The sequence below is a fragment of the Leptopilina heterotoma genome, unplaced genomic scaffold (genome assembly GCF_015476425.1).
Source record: "Leptopilina heterotoma isolate Lh14 unplaced genomic scaffold, ASM1547642v1 Lhet_115, whole genome shotgun sequence".
Lineage (NCBI taxonomy): Eukaryota > Metazoa > Arthropoda > Insecta > Hymenoptera > Figitidae > Leptopilina > Leptopilina heterotoma.
Window position 1 is genome coordinate 515,280 of NW_025110834.1, and position 17,596 is coordinate 532,875.

The 17,596-nt window shown below is 22.2% G+C and overlaps 1 protein-coding gene across 3 annotated transcripts in view; it reads right to left on the bottom strand.

Moving 5' to 3' along the window:
• Positions 1-5,820: 5,820 nt before the first annotated feature.
• LOC122509026 (protein phosphatase 1 regulatory subunit 12A) overlaps positions 5,821-17,596 on the bottom strand; it is an 88,036-nt gene continuing 76,260 nt past the window's right edge. The window contains exon 19 of one of the 3 annotated variants that reach the window (XM_043622778.1): positions 5,821-6,281. In XM_043622778.1, coding sequence (XP_043478713.1) covers positions 6,195-6,281 — 87 coding nt within the window. In that variant the 3' untranslated portion in view covers positions 5,821-6,194. Of the gene's footprint in view, positions 6,282-15,722; positions 15,963-17,596 lie in introns of those variants that run through there. The other 2 variants (XM_043622770.1, XM_043622787.1) reach the window with 2 other exon arrangements.

A 17,596-nucleotide genomic window follows, 5' to 3' on the forward strand; every position in this document is an offset into this window, starting at 1 on the left:
GAATTGTAAACCAATGAATTTGAAAATAATTGTTTAAAGAAGAATTTTAGTTAAAAATTCTAGAAAATAATAATTGAATTGAAATGTTGACTCGGACTGGTTATATTTTTGTCAGTAATAATTGGCCCGTAAATGGTCCGTAAAGTCCGTATTTTTAAATAATTTCACTGGTTCGAGCCTTGGGTTAAGGAAATGCTTATTAGAGTGGGATTAACTTGACAATGATAACATTAAAAATTTATCAGCGTGCCTGATGGAATATTTGTTCTCTCACTCTTTATCAACATGCAATTTTTTCCATAATTACTTAAAACTATTTTAATTTAACGAGACACATTGAAAGAGTTTTATGTAATATAAAATTTTTTAATAAAATTATTTTTATGAGTTTTATAATAAAGTACCTACTTGAATTTATTTTTAAAAGAAATTCAAGCCATTTTTGTAATATTTAATTAATTAAAATTTACATAAAATTAGTTTATTTATAACAAATTTTTAAAAATTGCCTTTCGTTCAATTGGACTATTTGTCGATTTAATGTTGACGTATCGTACAGACATTAAAATAGACAAAATTTTTAAAAAAGCAGTTTTAAAACTATAATTTATATATAATTGTAAACGCCACTTGAATAACAATTATTAATTAAAATAACAATTTTAGTCTCTGGATCAAATGTTATATTTTTATGATTAACGAAAAAGAATCTAATTATTCCTTTGTGTGATGAATTAATACTTCATCAGAATTTTTTTTTAGAGAAAGAGCGAATAACTTAAAATATTATTTTATTTACAAATATGTACAATATAAAAGAATTAAAAACATCAAATACAGAGATAATAATATTAGAGAAATAATTTGCGAAAATCACAAGACTTAATTTGGCACAACAGAAAACAAGGATGAAAGATTATTATTATTATTATTATTATTATTATTATTATTATTAGAGAAACCTTATGTAAAACATGATGAAATTTAAAAAAAATTTAAATATTTTTCAAACATTTTCTAAAAATAAAACAATGTGGATTTTTCATTAAAACCTTAAAAGTTAAAGTAGCATTAATTTAACATTTTTATTCCTATAAGAATGTCAATGTCAGTTTTTTTTTAAACAGCGCAAAAATTGAGTTCAAATAGTAACAAAAATTTGATCCAGAATATCGCGTTTAAATATAAATTTAGATGAATTAACTCATAGGATAAATTTAAAGCAATGAATCACTGAAGCTTCCGATAACATTATTTACACAATTTAAATATCTTTCAATGTATCAAAAATATATGTAAATATTTAAATAATGAAAGTGTGATGGTTCATACAATTAATAATTGGCTAAAAATGACTTACACTTTAAATTTTCTCATTTAATGTAACCACTTTGTAAATTTGTCATTCTAGAAATAATCTTCTAAACTCAGTTGTACGATTCTTTTAAAAAGTCTTTAAATTAATAATCCGAGTACTGTATTTTTTATACTATATTACTTCAAGATTCAAATTTTCAATTAATTTTTAACTTCAAACAAAAATTTTTTATAAAAACTTAAGTATCAAAAATATAAATTTCACGGCAAGGTAAATTAGAAAACATAGACAGTGCGTTTAAGTTTTTAACATAAAGGAAAACTACAGTTAAAATTAATTTTGATAAATTTTAAAGATCCAGTTCTACAATTAAAAAAAATTATTTACAGCAAAAATTTGTTATGAAATAATAATTTGAATGTTTTTTATTTTTTCTTTAAAGTCAGTTAACATTTGCAATTTGTATACAATTTTTAAAAAGAATTGCTGATTTTGTTTTTTAAAAAATTTTCTACAATTATTCTTTTTCTTAAACTTTGTTAAATAATAGTAAATAATGGATTTCAAAATCCACCGTAAATTTTGAAGTAAAATAAAAATTCAAAAAGGATTAAAATATTTTCTGACCAATTTTATTTTATAAAAATCTCAGCTTTCTAATAAAAATGATTTAAAAAAAATAAAAAAGTGGTAGTTTTTGCAAAAATTGAAAAATGAGGTTTATTTTTGAAGAAAGAGGGGTTCAATAATTTTTTGTTTAAATTTTTTGTCATTGAAAAGTACACAAAAAATGATTTAAAATTCTCTGGATAAAAAATGAAATCATGTTTTTTTAAAGTTATATAAATTTGAATGTAACAATGTTTTTAACGTACAATTTTTTTTTTGATTGGATCAGTTCACGTAGAATTTCTCAAAATGTTTAATAATTGTTAATTATAAACAAAATTTTTCTCGAAGATGTTTTTTTCAAAAATTGTACAAACTTTTAAATTATATTTTAGTTTAAGGTTATGTCAAGAGATTGAACCCCCTTAAGAACGATTTTATTTTTAAATAACAATATTAAAAGATATAGTATAGTAAACATCAAAATACATTCTTAAACAATTAATATTAATTTCGTAGACATTTACAAAAGTCATGCAACTCAGTCTAGATGATTGTTTGTTGAACAATTCAAATATATATTATACATTAGGTGAAAAACTTCTAAAGTGATACAAAATGCAAAATTAAGTTTCTTAGATCGGGTTTAAATTTGCGCCAAATTTAGTAATTTTGAAAATCAATAAAACTTCAAAGATTAAATTAATTTAAGATTAAAGATTAAAATTATTAAAAAAGAAGATTAAATTTATACAAAATCTGTTCATCCGAAATTTTAAATATTGAGCACAAGATTTTGATATAGACTTTGAGTAAAATTGTGTTTTCCACACATTCTATAAACAAAACTAAGAAATTTCTCTATAATTTTTTCAAATTACATAATTTGTAAATTATTTCTTTGTAAAATGTTTCATTTCTTGATTATTTATTATTAAAAAATTTCAATAAAATTTGTCGCAAGAATTTCATTATTTTCAAAAATAATAAAATTCTTTAAAGCAATTCAATTATTTTCAATACAATTTCAATAAAATTTCTCGAAAAATACAATTATTTTTAAAAATATTAATTGAAATCGAATATTTTCAAGAATTTTAATAGAAACTCAATTTTTTTCAACAATTTTGATGAACGTTTTTTTAAAAAAAATCATTATTTTCAAAATTTTTAAAAAAATTCCTTCAAAAAATTCAATTACGTTAAAAAATTCTGATAAAATTCATCGAAATAATTCAATTCTTTTTATAAAATGTAAAATTCATCGAAACAATTCAATTATTTTTATAAATTGTAAAATTCTTGGCATAAATTCAATTATTTTTGTAAATAATAAATTTCTTGTGAGAAATTCGATTATTTTCAATACAATTTTAATAATATTTCTCGAAAAAATACAATTATTTTTATAAATTGTAATAAAATTTTTCTAAACAATTCTAAAAATTCAAATATTTTAAAAATTTTCAGTAAAAATGGTTTAAAATAACTCCATTATTTTCAAGAATATTGAAATAAATTCTTCAAAAAAATTTAATTATTTAAAAAAATTTTAATAAAAATCTTTCCAAGAATTAAATTATTTTCAATACAATTTTAATCATATTTTCTCGAAAGAATTCAATTATTGCAAAAAAATTTCACGAAAGAATTAAATTTTTTTTATTCGTTATAAAATTTTTGCAAAAATTTAATTATTTCCAAAAAAATTTCACGAAAGAATTCAATTTTTTCTTAATTCGTTATACAATTTTTCAAAAGAATTTTCAAAAATTTTAATAAAATTCAATTATTAAATGTTTAATTTCAAATATTAACAAACACGATTATTTTAAAAATTTTGAACATTTTTACGAAAGAATTCAATTTATTTTTTAGTTCGTTATAAAAAATTTCAAAAGAATTCAATTATTTTCTAAAATTTTCATACATTCTTCGAAAAAATTCAATTATTTTCTAAAATTTTAATAAATCCTTCGATACAATTCAATGATATTTATAAATAAAAAAATTATTTGCAAAAATTTAATTATGTTCAAAATAATTTCACGAAAATTTTTTTTTTTCTTAATTCGTTGTAAAAAATTTCAAAGGTTTCAATTATTTTTTAAAATTATAATAAATTCTTCGAAAATATTCAATTATATTTGTAAATAATAAAATTCTTTGCAGAAATTCAATTATTTTCAAGAAAATTTCACGAAAAAATTCAATTTTTTTCTTAATTCGTCATAAAATTTTTCGAAAGAATTTAAAAAAATTTTAATGAAATTCAATAATGAAATGTTTAATTTTAAATATTAACGAACACGATTATTTTAAAAACTTGAAAGAAATTGTTCATAAAATTCAATTATTTTTAAGATTTTTAATTAAAATAAAGAAAAACCATTAAATTAAAAAAAAGTCAAAGAAATTCTTCAGAAAAGAGTTTAATTAGAATTATCAAAAATTTTAACATATTTCTTCTCGAGAATTCAATTATTTTTCTAAATAATAAAATTCTTTGAAGGAATTTTATTATTTATTTATTTTTATTTATTTAGAAAATCAAGGGACAATTATCAAATTTTGTGATAAAATTTTTTGCAACAATTCGATGATTTTCAATAAATTAATTTATAAAAATGGAAATTATTTAAAAAGTAAAATTTTATTAAAAAAGTTAGGAAACAAAAAAGCAAACAACGACTAACTTCAAACTGCGAACAGATTACCGGAATACAACGATTATTAATAGAGATTATTTAAATATATTTCTTTAATGAAATTTAATTATCAAACCTAAATATTATAAGAAGTTTAGTTTATATTTTTAAAGAACTATTGAACACAATAATAAAAGTGAATGGCTCTCCAAAAATGGGAACAGAATTTGAACTCGATTCAAGAATCTTAATTTTTTTAAATTCCGTAAAATCCGAGTTTTACTCTGATAAAATGTATAGCTGTTTGATAAAGATTAATTATTAAGAAGAAATCCTGACAACATATAAAATATAAAGGGTATTATTTATACGAGTGATAGTTTTGCCTGAACACTTTAAAAACTATATAATACAATAAGCACATAGATATCACTATAATACAATACAATAGAAGTTTCTAACTAAATGATTGGTTATTCTATATTATTTTTGTAACAAACTTCATTATGAAACAACTATGTAATGACTTATAATTTTTACAATTGTTTACAACATCATTTTATTAAAAATGTGTCAGTTATAATTTGTCACAGATACACGATTACAAATCTTTTCTCGTTGCATTGTATATATACTATATATTATTATAAATCATTGATTACGCGCGCGTGTGTTTTGTTTGTGCGTCCGTAAAGCTATGAAAACTGCTTCCACGTTACTTTTTTTTTTGCACTGAGCAAACCGTGGGACTTGGGTTAAATACAATTATCACCAAAAAAAAACTCCTCTATCCACAATGCAATTGGTGTTTGTATAAATTTAGAAAGTTATCTTAAAAAAAAAAGATTAAACTCTATAATACAAGTCCTCAAAATTTGTATAATATTATATTTTCAAAATTCAATACAATGCAATAAAAATCGCGAGATGAAAATATCTCTTAAAATATGCAGTCTTTAAGAAAAGGCCACATGAAGCACAATATTTAGGACGAGAATATTTTAAAAAACATCTCCGAATTATTATTGAATTTCATCTTTTTCTCAACGTTTCTTAAAAGTTATAAAATTTTCTATTCAAAGTATCAAATTTTCTTCTCTGAAAATTAAAAATAAGTCTCATAGTGTAAAACAAAAAACGCTTTTTTTTTAACAATACGAAATTTCTTTAAAAAAAGACAAGCCTTTTATAAAAGACTTAACTATTTTTTAAAATTACAAAAAAGAATAATTTGTTTTGCAAAAAAAAAAAAATTCTATCTTTTCGAATGATCAAAACTTGTTTTTTTTTCTTTTAATTTACAATCACGTCAAAATTATTTGAAAGAAGAAAATCCATTAAATGGCGATGAAAAAAGAAATTAAATAGACATTCTGCATTCCTTGAATTTTCCAAATCGAAGGAATAAAAAAGATGAAGTTACTCATTCGCATTTGGCACAGCCACAAGAGTAACTGATTCGATTAAAATAAATTAAACAGCTAACACAAAGATCAATCCTTTTCGAAGTACGTCGATTCTTGTCGAGATAAAATAATAATTAATTTTTAATATATATATATATATAGTACGAGATGGATAAAGCGATAGGGTAGCCTTTTTAACTGTGGGATCATTAGTTACTTGGATAACTTGCTGATCACTCGAATCAAGGCACCGTTTTCATCCTTTAATTTCTGATTTTCACATTTCAATTGCTCCATCACCTAGAAGAAAAAATTTAAAGTTTTTATAATATAAAATCCATCTCCCTTCTTTTTATCTCTATATAACACAGTGATGGCAAGATTATACATAGAAATATTGATTTCACAACATTAGATAAATTTTATGTTGAATTTAAATTTCTGTTGGAAAACCATCATGTTAGTCACAGAATTATATTGGTGCAAGGGATAAGAAACACATTTTCTATGACTGACGTGAAGGTTTTCTCGTTTTAATTTTAATAAAATCAATCATTTGATTGAATATTATCGTGTAAGTGAATTAATAAATTTAATAATAGTTTTAAATTGAAACTAGGATAATATTTAAAAAGTCGAAATATAATTTTTGTAAAATTAATTTCTTATTAATAATTTATCTGTATGATTAACCTGTAAGTTTTAAACAAGCTTGAGGCAAGATTACATGCTGTGGAGTTAAAAGGACATTTTTTTATTTGCCGCAAGTTTGCATTGCAAGCTTACAGGTTAATTGAGTAATAATTATTACTCAATTAATTAATTGAGTAATTTACTGGATTGCAAAAAAATGTTGATATTGTCTTTATTTAAAATTTTTTGTGTTTGTTGAAAATTCAGGTGTCACTGAACAAAAATATGCACAAAAAAATGTTTTTTCATTCGTTCAGTTTCGTAAAAAAAGTTCTGGGCCTTAGAGTTGCTAATTCAAGTTTTTATTTAAGCCCTTATAGAGATACGGACTTTACGGACCAAAAATGAAAATAGAAATCATCAGAATTTTTTTTACTTCTTTTCATTAAAAGACTAAAATTTTGTTAAATATTATGTTTTGTCAAATTGAAATTATTTTTGTTCTTTACTTCTAAAAAAATTAGAAAATTATTAAACAACTGTGATTAAGAAATAGAAAATTTATTTATTTTCCATAACTTTCTTTTTGAATCACAATTATTTTTTTAAGAAAATTATTATTTTGTTTTAGAAAAAGAAGAAAAATATTTGCACAATTTATATTTTAATCTAATCTTTGGAACAGGATTTTCCACAGGAATTAAGACATTCAAAAATTCAAAATTCAAACCTTTTTTTAAATTAAACAACTTATAAAAGTATTGTTTATAAAATATGAAGATGTCAATTGCTCCGAGTCGAAGACTCGGAGTGATCGATTTCTTCATGTTTTCTAATAAATTAAAGATGACCGAGAGATAAAATCATTATTTTACATTATAAGAATATTGTTACTGTAACTTCATCAAAATTATTTTCATCATTTTAATTAAATTATTATTTTCTAGAATTTTAAATTATTTTTTATGAAAATAATAATTGAATTCCTTAAAAAATTTTATTATTTATGAAAATAATTGAATTCCTTGTGAAATTTTAATTATTTTATGAATATAATTAAATGTTTGCGCAGAATTTCAATAAAATTTTTTATAATTGAATTCTTTTGAAAAATTTTAGTATATATTATAAAAATCATTGAATTGAGGAAAATTTTTAAAAATAATTAAAATTTTTGCCGAGAATTTTTTCAAATTTTTTAAAAATAATTGAATTAATTCGAAGAATTTTATCAAACTTTTTAAAAATAATTGAATTTCTGCAACGAATTTCATTAAAATTTTCAAAAATAATCGAATTCTTATGAAGAACTTTTATTAATTTTTTTGTTAAATAATTGAATTATTGCGAAAAAATTTATAAAACTTTTGCAAATGATTGAATTCTTGCAAAGAATTTAAAAAAAAAAAATTTGATAATAATTGAATTTCTTCGAAGAATTTTATTGTTTATGAAAATAATAGAATTTAGGAAGAATTTTATTAAAATTTTACATAATCTTAATTAAATTCTTTTGAAGAATTTCTTTGAGTTTCCTTAAAATAATGGACTTTCTTTAATCATTTTAATTACAAGTTTTCAAAGTAATTGACGAATTTTATTATTTATAAAAAGTAGTTTATTTCTTGCGATGAAATTTAATAATATATTTCTTTTTAAATAATTGAATTCATTTGTGAATTTTTATTGAAATAGTAGATATTAAAAAAATAATTGAATTTTGATATTATTGAAATTAATTTAATTCTACGAAGAATTTAATTCAAATTATTTTGAAAAAAAATTGAATTGTTAAAAATTATTTCATTAAAATCTTGGAAAATTAATTTTAATAAAAATTTTAAGAATAATTACATTTTTCGAGAAATTCCATTAACATTGCAACAAAAATAATTGAAATTCTGCGATGATTTTTATTATTTATGAAAATAATTGAATTCCTAAAAAGAATTTTATTATGTACGAAAATAATTGAATCCCTGTAAAAATTTTATTATCTATAAAAATAATTAAATGATTGCAAAGAAATTTATAAAAAAATTTGTAAATACTTAATAGAATTCCTGTGAAATTTTTATTGTTTATGAAAATAATTATATAAATGTTTGCGTAGATTTTTATTAAATTTTTTTAAAATAATTGAATTCTTTTGGAAAATTTTATTAAAAGAGTAGTTATTGAAAATCACTGAAATGAGGAAAATTTTTGAAAATAATTAAAATTTTGACAAGAATTTTATTAAAATTTTTGAAAATAATTGAATTTTGGAAAAGAATTTTATTATTTTTAAAAATAATTGTTATTTTGACGAGAATTTAAAAAAATTCTTGAACATAATTGAATTTCTGCGAAGAATTTGATTAATTTTGAAAATAATTGAATTTTTGATATCATTTGTAATTTCTCTAAAATTATTCAAATTATATCGTACAATTTACGAACTTTTCGTCCTGTTTCAATCAAATTAGAGACTTTAAGGACCTTTTGTTTTAAAAAAACTGACTTTTACGGACTTGAAGCAAAGTTACGGGATTTACGGATTTTTTGACATTTTAATCTTGTTTTTTTTTTGTGATTGGTCGAATGAAAAACTTGTTTTTGTATATTCTTGTTCACCGACACCTTAGTTTTCAATAAATGCATCAAGATTTTTTTATAACCCAGTATAATACTTATTTCTTGAGTAAATTTAATTACATATTACGCCCAGGGGGAATTTACTTATGTAGTCAAGTTTACACTCTTCTTGTAATGGTCGTATTACTTTGTTATAGTGTCTAATAATAATACATTATTTTTGAGGCATTTTGGTGTGACGAGTTTGAAATGTTGAAATTCGACTCGTAATAATCCACACAGCACTGAAAGTTTTCCAAAAATTCTAATTAAGTTGAGCGGTACGTTACACCAGTGTGCTTATCCAGTGAAGTTTTTAAATTTTATTTAAATTTACGATTTATGCAATAAATGGAAAAATCGATGTTGGATGAACAAGAGAGTTCTGCAAAGAAATTCTGAATTTTTTTGCAGAGTTTCTCTAAAAAAATCTCACTCCTTACAGTTGTTTAGTGTTTTGGGAAAAATACCTTTTTTGTAGGGAATGATTAGGCTCTCTAAGCCAATGGATTTTTTCATGTCATTTCAGTGAGAAACAACATTTAATATTATACTTTTTGCTTCAAATATACATTTTATTGAGGCCTTTATAACGCCCGCACGAGCGTGAACTCGCATGACATGCGAGGCATATGTACCTCCATGGAGGACACATCTGCGTGCGTCATCTTTTGCAGGCAATGTGCACTCACTATTGTTATCTGGGTACGTTTGTTACCATTCATTAACGCTTTTAAAGCTATGGATAAGATAGTTGGCAACTGTTTTTCAACAAAGAAAATCGGACCAGAAACTTTTCAAAATCTAAATAAGTTAAACAAAATTCTGCCAGCAACGGAAATTTCGAAGACCTATTAAAAATCCATGTTCTGCTAGATCATTTTATGGACTGCCTCAATTTTTTGGATGGAGATGGGCCAAGAAATTGGTCCGAACAAGCCGGCGAATCGATCCATCATGAGTTTTTAATTCACTGGAACCGGCGAAAAGTGTCTTTTTTTGATAATCCATCCTACATTAATCAACGAAAATTCGCTGTTATTTCATTTTCATCTTTAAATTTATAAAATTTGGTGAGTTTTTTCTAATTAAAATGAAGAAAATAACCTTTTGTAAAGTACAAATAGTAAATATAATTAAAATACATTTTTACCCAATCTTATTAAAATAAGTAATAGTTATTCATGTTTATTTATTTTCGATAAATTAGCTGTTAAGAATTTTGATCAAAGTAGCATTTTCATCAGAAAGGTTTGTAGTAACATAAAATCGTAACAAAAAGTTGCCACAATGAAAGTTGATAATATTCATCTTCCTGCACGATGTGATGGAGAAGTAAAACATTTTCGGTGATAAAAACCCCCAAATAGGATTTAAATTGTATTAAAAAACATTATATATTATTAATTTATAAATATTGCATGTACCTTATACCTTGAATTTTTATGTAGTCAGCTTTTTAAGCTGCTTCTACAACATTTTCTATTTTGCATAGTTTTAACTATTTTGCATAGTTTTAACAGTGCATCTTGTTCATGTCGATGAAAAAAAAGTAGTTGTAGAAAACCCCTGACACAATTAACATTAATAACATATTGTTTTTATGAACCACTGCAATCTATCAAACCTGCGAATAACGCAAGACGTATAATATTAGCGTACACTGAGAAAAAAAATTATTTGATTCAAACAAATTTTGTTTAAATCAAACTTAAAATATCTTTGCTATACAGTCAAACATATTTAAGTTTAATTCAAACATATTTTCTGGTTTAGTTTAAGAGATTATATATTGAAATCAAACATAAATTGTGATTGATTTTAAATTATCTGTAGCCAACTTTTAAGTTTGTTTCAAACATAAAATTTTTAAACATAACTTTTGTTTAAACCGTAACAAAAAATATGTTTGAATTAAATATAATTATTCAAACAAATAATACTTTTGAATCAATGCAGTAGATATTTTCTGTATATTGAGATTAAACTTACAAACTAATTTCAATTAAACAAAATCGTCTAACATTATTTTTGTGTTTCATTTAAGTATAATGTTTTCTCAGTGTAATAAGTGTATAGTTAAGATTTGAGTGTATACTTATTCAACAAGTAAATTCCTCTTCCCTTCACATTCTTGTACCAGACTTAACTAACAAACTATTTTAATAGTTTGCATATAGGATATTTTTAATTAAATTTTCTTTTTTAAACATTGGTTTATCTTTATAATACTACAGAGGACAAATATTCTAATCGTATGAAAACCCATTCAAATTTAAGGAGGTTCTATCGAATGACGCAGCTAGTAAAAAGAGAGAACAATATTGTAATTATTATAATTATAATTATTATTAACTGGAGTAAATATATTAAAACTCGAAAATTGTTGTTGTCACGTTTAGGGCGAAACTTTACCTTGTGCCGTATCAGATTATACGCGCATCTAATCAGCATCTGATAGTTCCCAACTACACTCTATTTAGCGAACAAGAACAGAAGCGATCACTAAATGGAGTTACTAGAGTATTTTCATTTAAACGAACCCATGTCCGGCGAGCATTCGTTTAGCAATTTTATTTCTAAAAAATCATTACAATATTGACTTCATCTACCTAGACACCAAGTTTTATCAAAATCTGTTTGTTAATTCTATTATCGATAGAACCTCCTTAAAATGTGTGAAAATCGAGTTTTCAAAAGTTAAACGTCACATTAATGATTAATTGAAGCACCGGGTGCAATAACTACAAGGGTTCACAAGAATTAATACAAGTCAAGTAGTAATGATATCCAATCATCTGATTGATCAAAAACTGGTCTGTTATTATTGCACAGGGTGCTTCAATTTTCAAAACTGTACACACCAGTTTTCCAACTGGATTATTTCTCTAAAAAGAATCAGACAGTGCAAGAACGAAATTATAAATTCATAAGAATAAAGTTAGAGCACCAAGTGGTTAATTGTTTGAACAAAAAGACAGTGTGACTATTTATTACAAGTGCCAAAACAGGAGAATTCATGAACATATTATTATGTAGCAAAAGTAAAACCTATTAGCAAAATGATGTTAAAAATCATGCTCAGCTTTCTTATATTCCACGTAAAAGATTAAACTTTTCTTTCAGGTGACAATGTAATTTTATTATTTCATGCATCTATAACGTCATTCGCCTCATTTTCTTCCTCAGTAGAAAAAAAATACCTATAAATGGGACTAATCGAAAACTGCATATTATGAAATCACATTCATTGTGTTTTGTAAATTAAAAACAAAATTTTAATATATTATGTTGTTTTTAGTGATTAGAATTTACAATTTTGTAAATTATTTTATCATCAAAAAAATTCGCTTACTATCCTGCCCAAAGTTGATACTGGAAATTAAAAAGTTCAACGAGAAAAGTTTTGAACAACTTGAAAATAAATTTTTAATTATTATGGAAACCAATTGAAATTAAAATGATGAATGGTAGTTAATTACAGATTGTGTCCACTTGGAAAATTTTGCTGTTACCCAATTAACCTTTAAATTTTCAGCAAGCTTGCGGTAAGTTTGCAGAATGTTCTTATCGACTTCATAGCATGTAAGCTTGTGGAAAATTTACAGGCATTAAATTATGATTACATTTAGCCACTTACAGAAACTTTACACTGTAAATTTACAAGTTAATTTAGTAAATCGTAATAATTGTTAACAAAATTGCGTTCCAAAGTAAAAATCCAGTTTATGACCCAAGTGAACTTCGACCTCATGGAAAATACGATTACTAGGTTTTTATTTTGGACAGCAGAAAAGAGTAAAAAATTTAGAATCTCAAAATTCATACACTTCCCACTATTATGAGAAATTTTAATAATTATATACACATTTTTAGTTATATATTAAGAGGTTACACCACCTTGAAATGTTCAAAAAATTCGTTTTTTTTCATTAATTTTAAAACCTGTATTCTAACCTATTTTTTAATATCGGCCCAAAATCATAGTTAGTGGAAGAAACAACCTTTAACAATTTTTGGTGGTAGGTTTGATTAATGTACGAATAATTTTAAAAAAACATCAATTTTTGAATGATTACAAATTCAAAATTAAAAAAAACTTGGCTTCAATTATTTTCAGAAATTCAGATAAAATTCATCGAAACAATTCAATTATTTTTATAAATTGTAAAATCCTTGTCATGAATTCAATTATTTTTGGAAATAATAAATTTCTTGTGAGAAATTCAATTATTTTCAATACAATTATTAATAAAATTTCTTTAACAGGTTCAATTATTTTTTTAAATTGTAATAAATTTTTTCTAAACTATTTCATTGTTCTCAAAAGTTTTTAATAAAATTCTTTGTAAATTTCAATTATAATAAAATTGTTTAAAAGAATTTGATTTGCTATGAATAATTTTAATATAATTTAATAGAAAAATTATTAATTACAATTAAGAATAACACGATTATTTTAAAAACTTAAATGAAAATCTTCATAAAATTCAATTACTTTCAAAAATTTTCAGTAAAAATTATTTTTAAAAAAACTCCATTTATTGACAATATAATTGAAATAATTGAAAAAATTTCTTTAATTTATTGAATATAATCGATTTTGTTAATAATATTGTATTTAACAACTTTTCTATTAAAATTATTGATAAAAAATTTAAAACTCTTTTAAACAATTTTATTATAGAGTTTTTGTAAATATTGAATTTTTTTGAAGAATTTCTTTAAGTTTTTTTTATAATACTTTAGTTTTTTGAATAATTATTGAAAATTTTGAAAATAATTCAATTAAACAAAGAATTTTTTTCAACTTTTCAAAATAATTGTGTCTATTAATAATTATAATTAAACATTGGATTATTGAAGTTAATAAGTTAAGTAATTGAATTTCTGAGAAGAATTTTATTATTTATAAAAAATAATTTTATTCTTGCGATGAATATTACTACTTATAAAAAAATTGAATTGTTTCGAAAGATTTATTAAAATTTAAAAAAATAATTAGATTCTTTCGAAAAATATTATTAGCAATTAAAAAAATTAAATTCTTTCATGAAATTTTATTGACATTGTATTAAAAATAATTGATTCTTTCGAAAATTATTATTAAAATTTTTTTAAAATTGAATTATTTCATGAAATTTTATTGAAATTGTATTAAAAATATAAAATAATTGAATTATTTCCAAAGATATATTAAAATTCTAGAAAATAATTGAATTCTTTTGACAAATGTTATTAAAATTTTTTAAATATTTCAATTTTTTGAGGGATTTATTAAAATTTTATAAAATAATTGAATTTTTTCGAAAAATATTATTAAAAATTTTTTTAAATTTAATTATTTTATGAAATTTGATTAAAATTGTAGGTATTAAAAATAATTAAATTTTTGCACAGAATTTTACTATTCAGGTATAAAAATAATTATTTGTTTCCAAGAATGTATTAAAATTTTAGAAAATAATTGAATTCTTTCATTAAATGTTATTAAAAATTTTTAAATAATTGAATTTTTTCGAAAAATTTATTAAAATTTTAGAAAATTATTGAATTTTTTTCGGAAAATATTATTAGAAATTAAAAAAAATGGAATTATTTCATGTTTTTTTATTGACATTATTATTAACATTGTAGAAAATAATTGAATTTTTCGAAAAATATTAAAATTTTTTTTTTTTAATTCTTTTATAAAATTTTATTAAGATTGTATTAAAAATAATCGAATTGTTTCGAAGGATTTATTAAAATTTAAAAAAAATACAGTTCTTTTGAAAAATTTTATAACAATAATTAAGAAGAAAAATTGAATTCTTCCGTAAAATTTTATTGAAAATAATTGAATTTTTGCGAAGAATTATATTAAAATTTTTGAAAATATAAACAATAATAATTAATTGTGTACTCAATAAGTGAATTTTAAAAATTTTGATTATGAAATTATTCAAAAATGTATATTTGAAAATAAAAAAAATTTGTAATTTGTATAATAATAAATATTGAATATCACGTTCTGCGCGTAAAATTTGCTAGTTTTATTACAGTTTTTGTAATATTAATAAATTAAATTTATTTTATAAATTTTTGTTATACATAAATTTTATGAGAATAATTATTAGGAAATTTTATCTTTAAATGTTTAGTCAAAAAATATTTTTAAAAAACCGTCCTATTTTAAAGATGGCGTAACCCCTCAAATGAGAGAGAAAATAAATTAATAAATAGAAAGAAGCATGAGAAACATTAAGATAATATGAGTATTCTTCTTCAAGTTTTTTAATATTCAATAGTACAAGTTTAATATTTATTAAAATTATATACAGTTACAACTGATTGATACATTAAAGTGAACAACCCATAGGTATAATGAATAATTTAAAAAGACATCACGAATATGACAACAGTGAAACGCTACTTGCTCAGTCAATAAATCGACAACGAATGATTAAAGTAAGAGTAACCAAAACTCGAAAAATGAACTATCTGCAAAAGCTTAGTGGTGTAAGAAAGTGAGTGTAGCAATGGACAATTCAAGTTTTAATATTGCAGATCAGAACATAAAAATGTAATTAATCTCGTACATAAAATGTACCATTTTACATTGTTAACACAGATGCTTGTCATTATATCCTTTACCTATTTAGTAGTATTGGTGAGTTTGGCTACCACGCGGGTAAGTGCCCAATTTTCGGATTTCAATCTCTCATTTTCAGCTTTGAGCTTTTGCAATTGCTGTAAACAGTGAAACGGTTAGCCCAATCAACCCAGATATCAACCCAGATGCCCCAAAAAACCAAGCAGTCAACAATTTATTCGATAAGTCATAAACAAGTCAATTCTATTCTTAAAGCAACCGTATTCATTTTTAGTTACTCTCTTCTTCATTCAATTTTTCCTTTTCATTATCAAATTTCTACAAACAATTTTTAAATAAATAACTTTTTCTTTAATACTATTTTCTTTAATTAAACCTGCTTTTTTTCTTCTTCAAATAAGGCTCAAAATTTATGAAGCGTGTCACTAATTTTTCGATAGAGATAATTTTATATTGCATATCAATAATTCTATAGTATTTTCGTACCAAAATATGACCCCAAAGTTGATTTTGCAAAATTTTTATTTTCTTTAGAGTTATTGTTTAAATAATTTTTACGCATCACATTATTGAAAAGACTTTTTCCTATCGTTCTATTTGATGGATTTAAATAAAATTTGGTATGAGTAATACACAATAATCATACTTTCGAACAAGAAATTATTTATTTGTTAGATTTTGTTCCTAATTTATTTAAAATAGCAACAATTATTATAAACAAATAGAAATAAAATAAACTTCTCCGCCTAATTTCGTATTCTTTCTGGTCAGTTATGATTCCCGGTTTTATCACGAGTATTTATATTATATTTATAAAAAAGAAAAGTATATTGCATTGAGTCAAAAGTTATTAATATTTTTGTGACCGCGCGCTCACTGCGCTCCAAAGTGGGATAAAAAGACAAAATTTGGTTCAAATTAACTTTTAGACCACAATTTTTAAGGAAATTAAAAAATTTTTTTTTCCTCTTACTCATAACTAAATTCTAAAAAGATCCATGAAAGTCGATTTTTTAAATTTTGTTTTATAAATTTTTAATGTTAATGTAAAGTGTAAAAAAAACCTTTTTTAAACTTTTCAATATATTTTAAACAAAAATTTTTTACATACTCAATATTGGATTCATTTTATGTCTGGGAGTGTGTAAGTAGTGAAAAATTGTTTCTAAGATTACATATTGTTATAAACAAATTATATAAATAATTACACTTTAGACGCAGTTATGCCTAAAAAATGGTTTTTTTTAAATAAATTTACTGCAGCTTATTGCAATTCAACTTTTTTTTAATGAAACTGATGTTTTGCGATAATTTTTCTTAATTATTTAAACAATTTTAATAAACAATAGCACCTTAGGGGCATTTTCGAAGATTATCAAAAAAAAATACATTATTTTTTAAATAATTTATTATTTTTATAAACAAATTGAATAAACAATTGTATTCATCAAACATTCTTGGTAAACAATTAATCGTCTGTTTTATAAATTAAGATTAAATTCAGGCTGTCTACTATTTTCGTTCAACAAAATTCCCAGTTATTAACCGGTTTTTATTCTAGGGTTTGTCCTAATTTTTCCCGATTTCTTTTTCTCATCAAATTTTAATTTATTTGATTTCGAACATAAATAAATCTATAAATGCAGCTTCCAAAATTTTTATTAGAGTTTTTATGAATAATTAAATTCTTTTGACAATTGTCAAGAAACTTAAGTTTCTTCAAATTTTTTGAAAATAATGTCTTTTTAATAATTTTATGCAAAAATTTTGA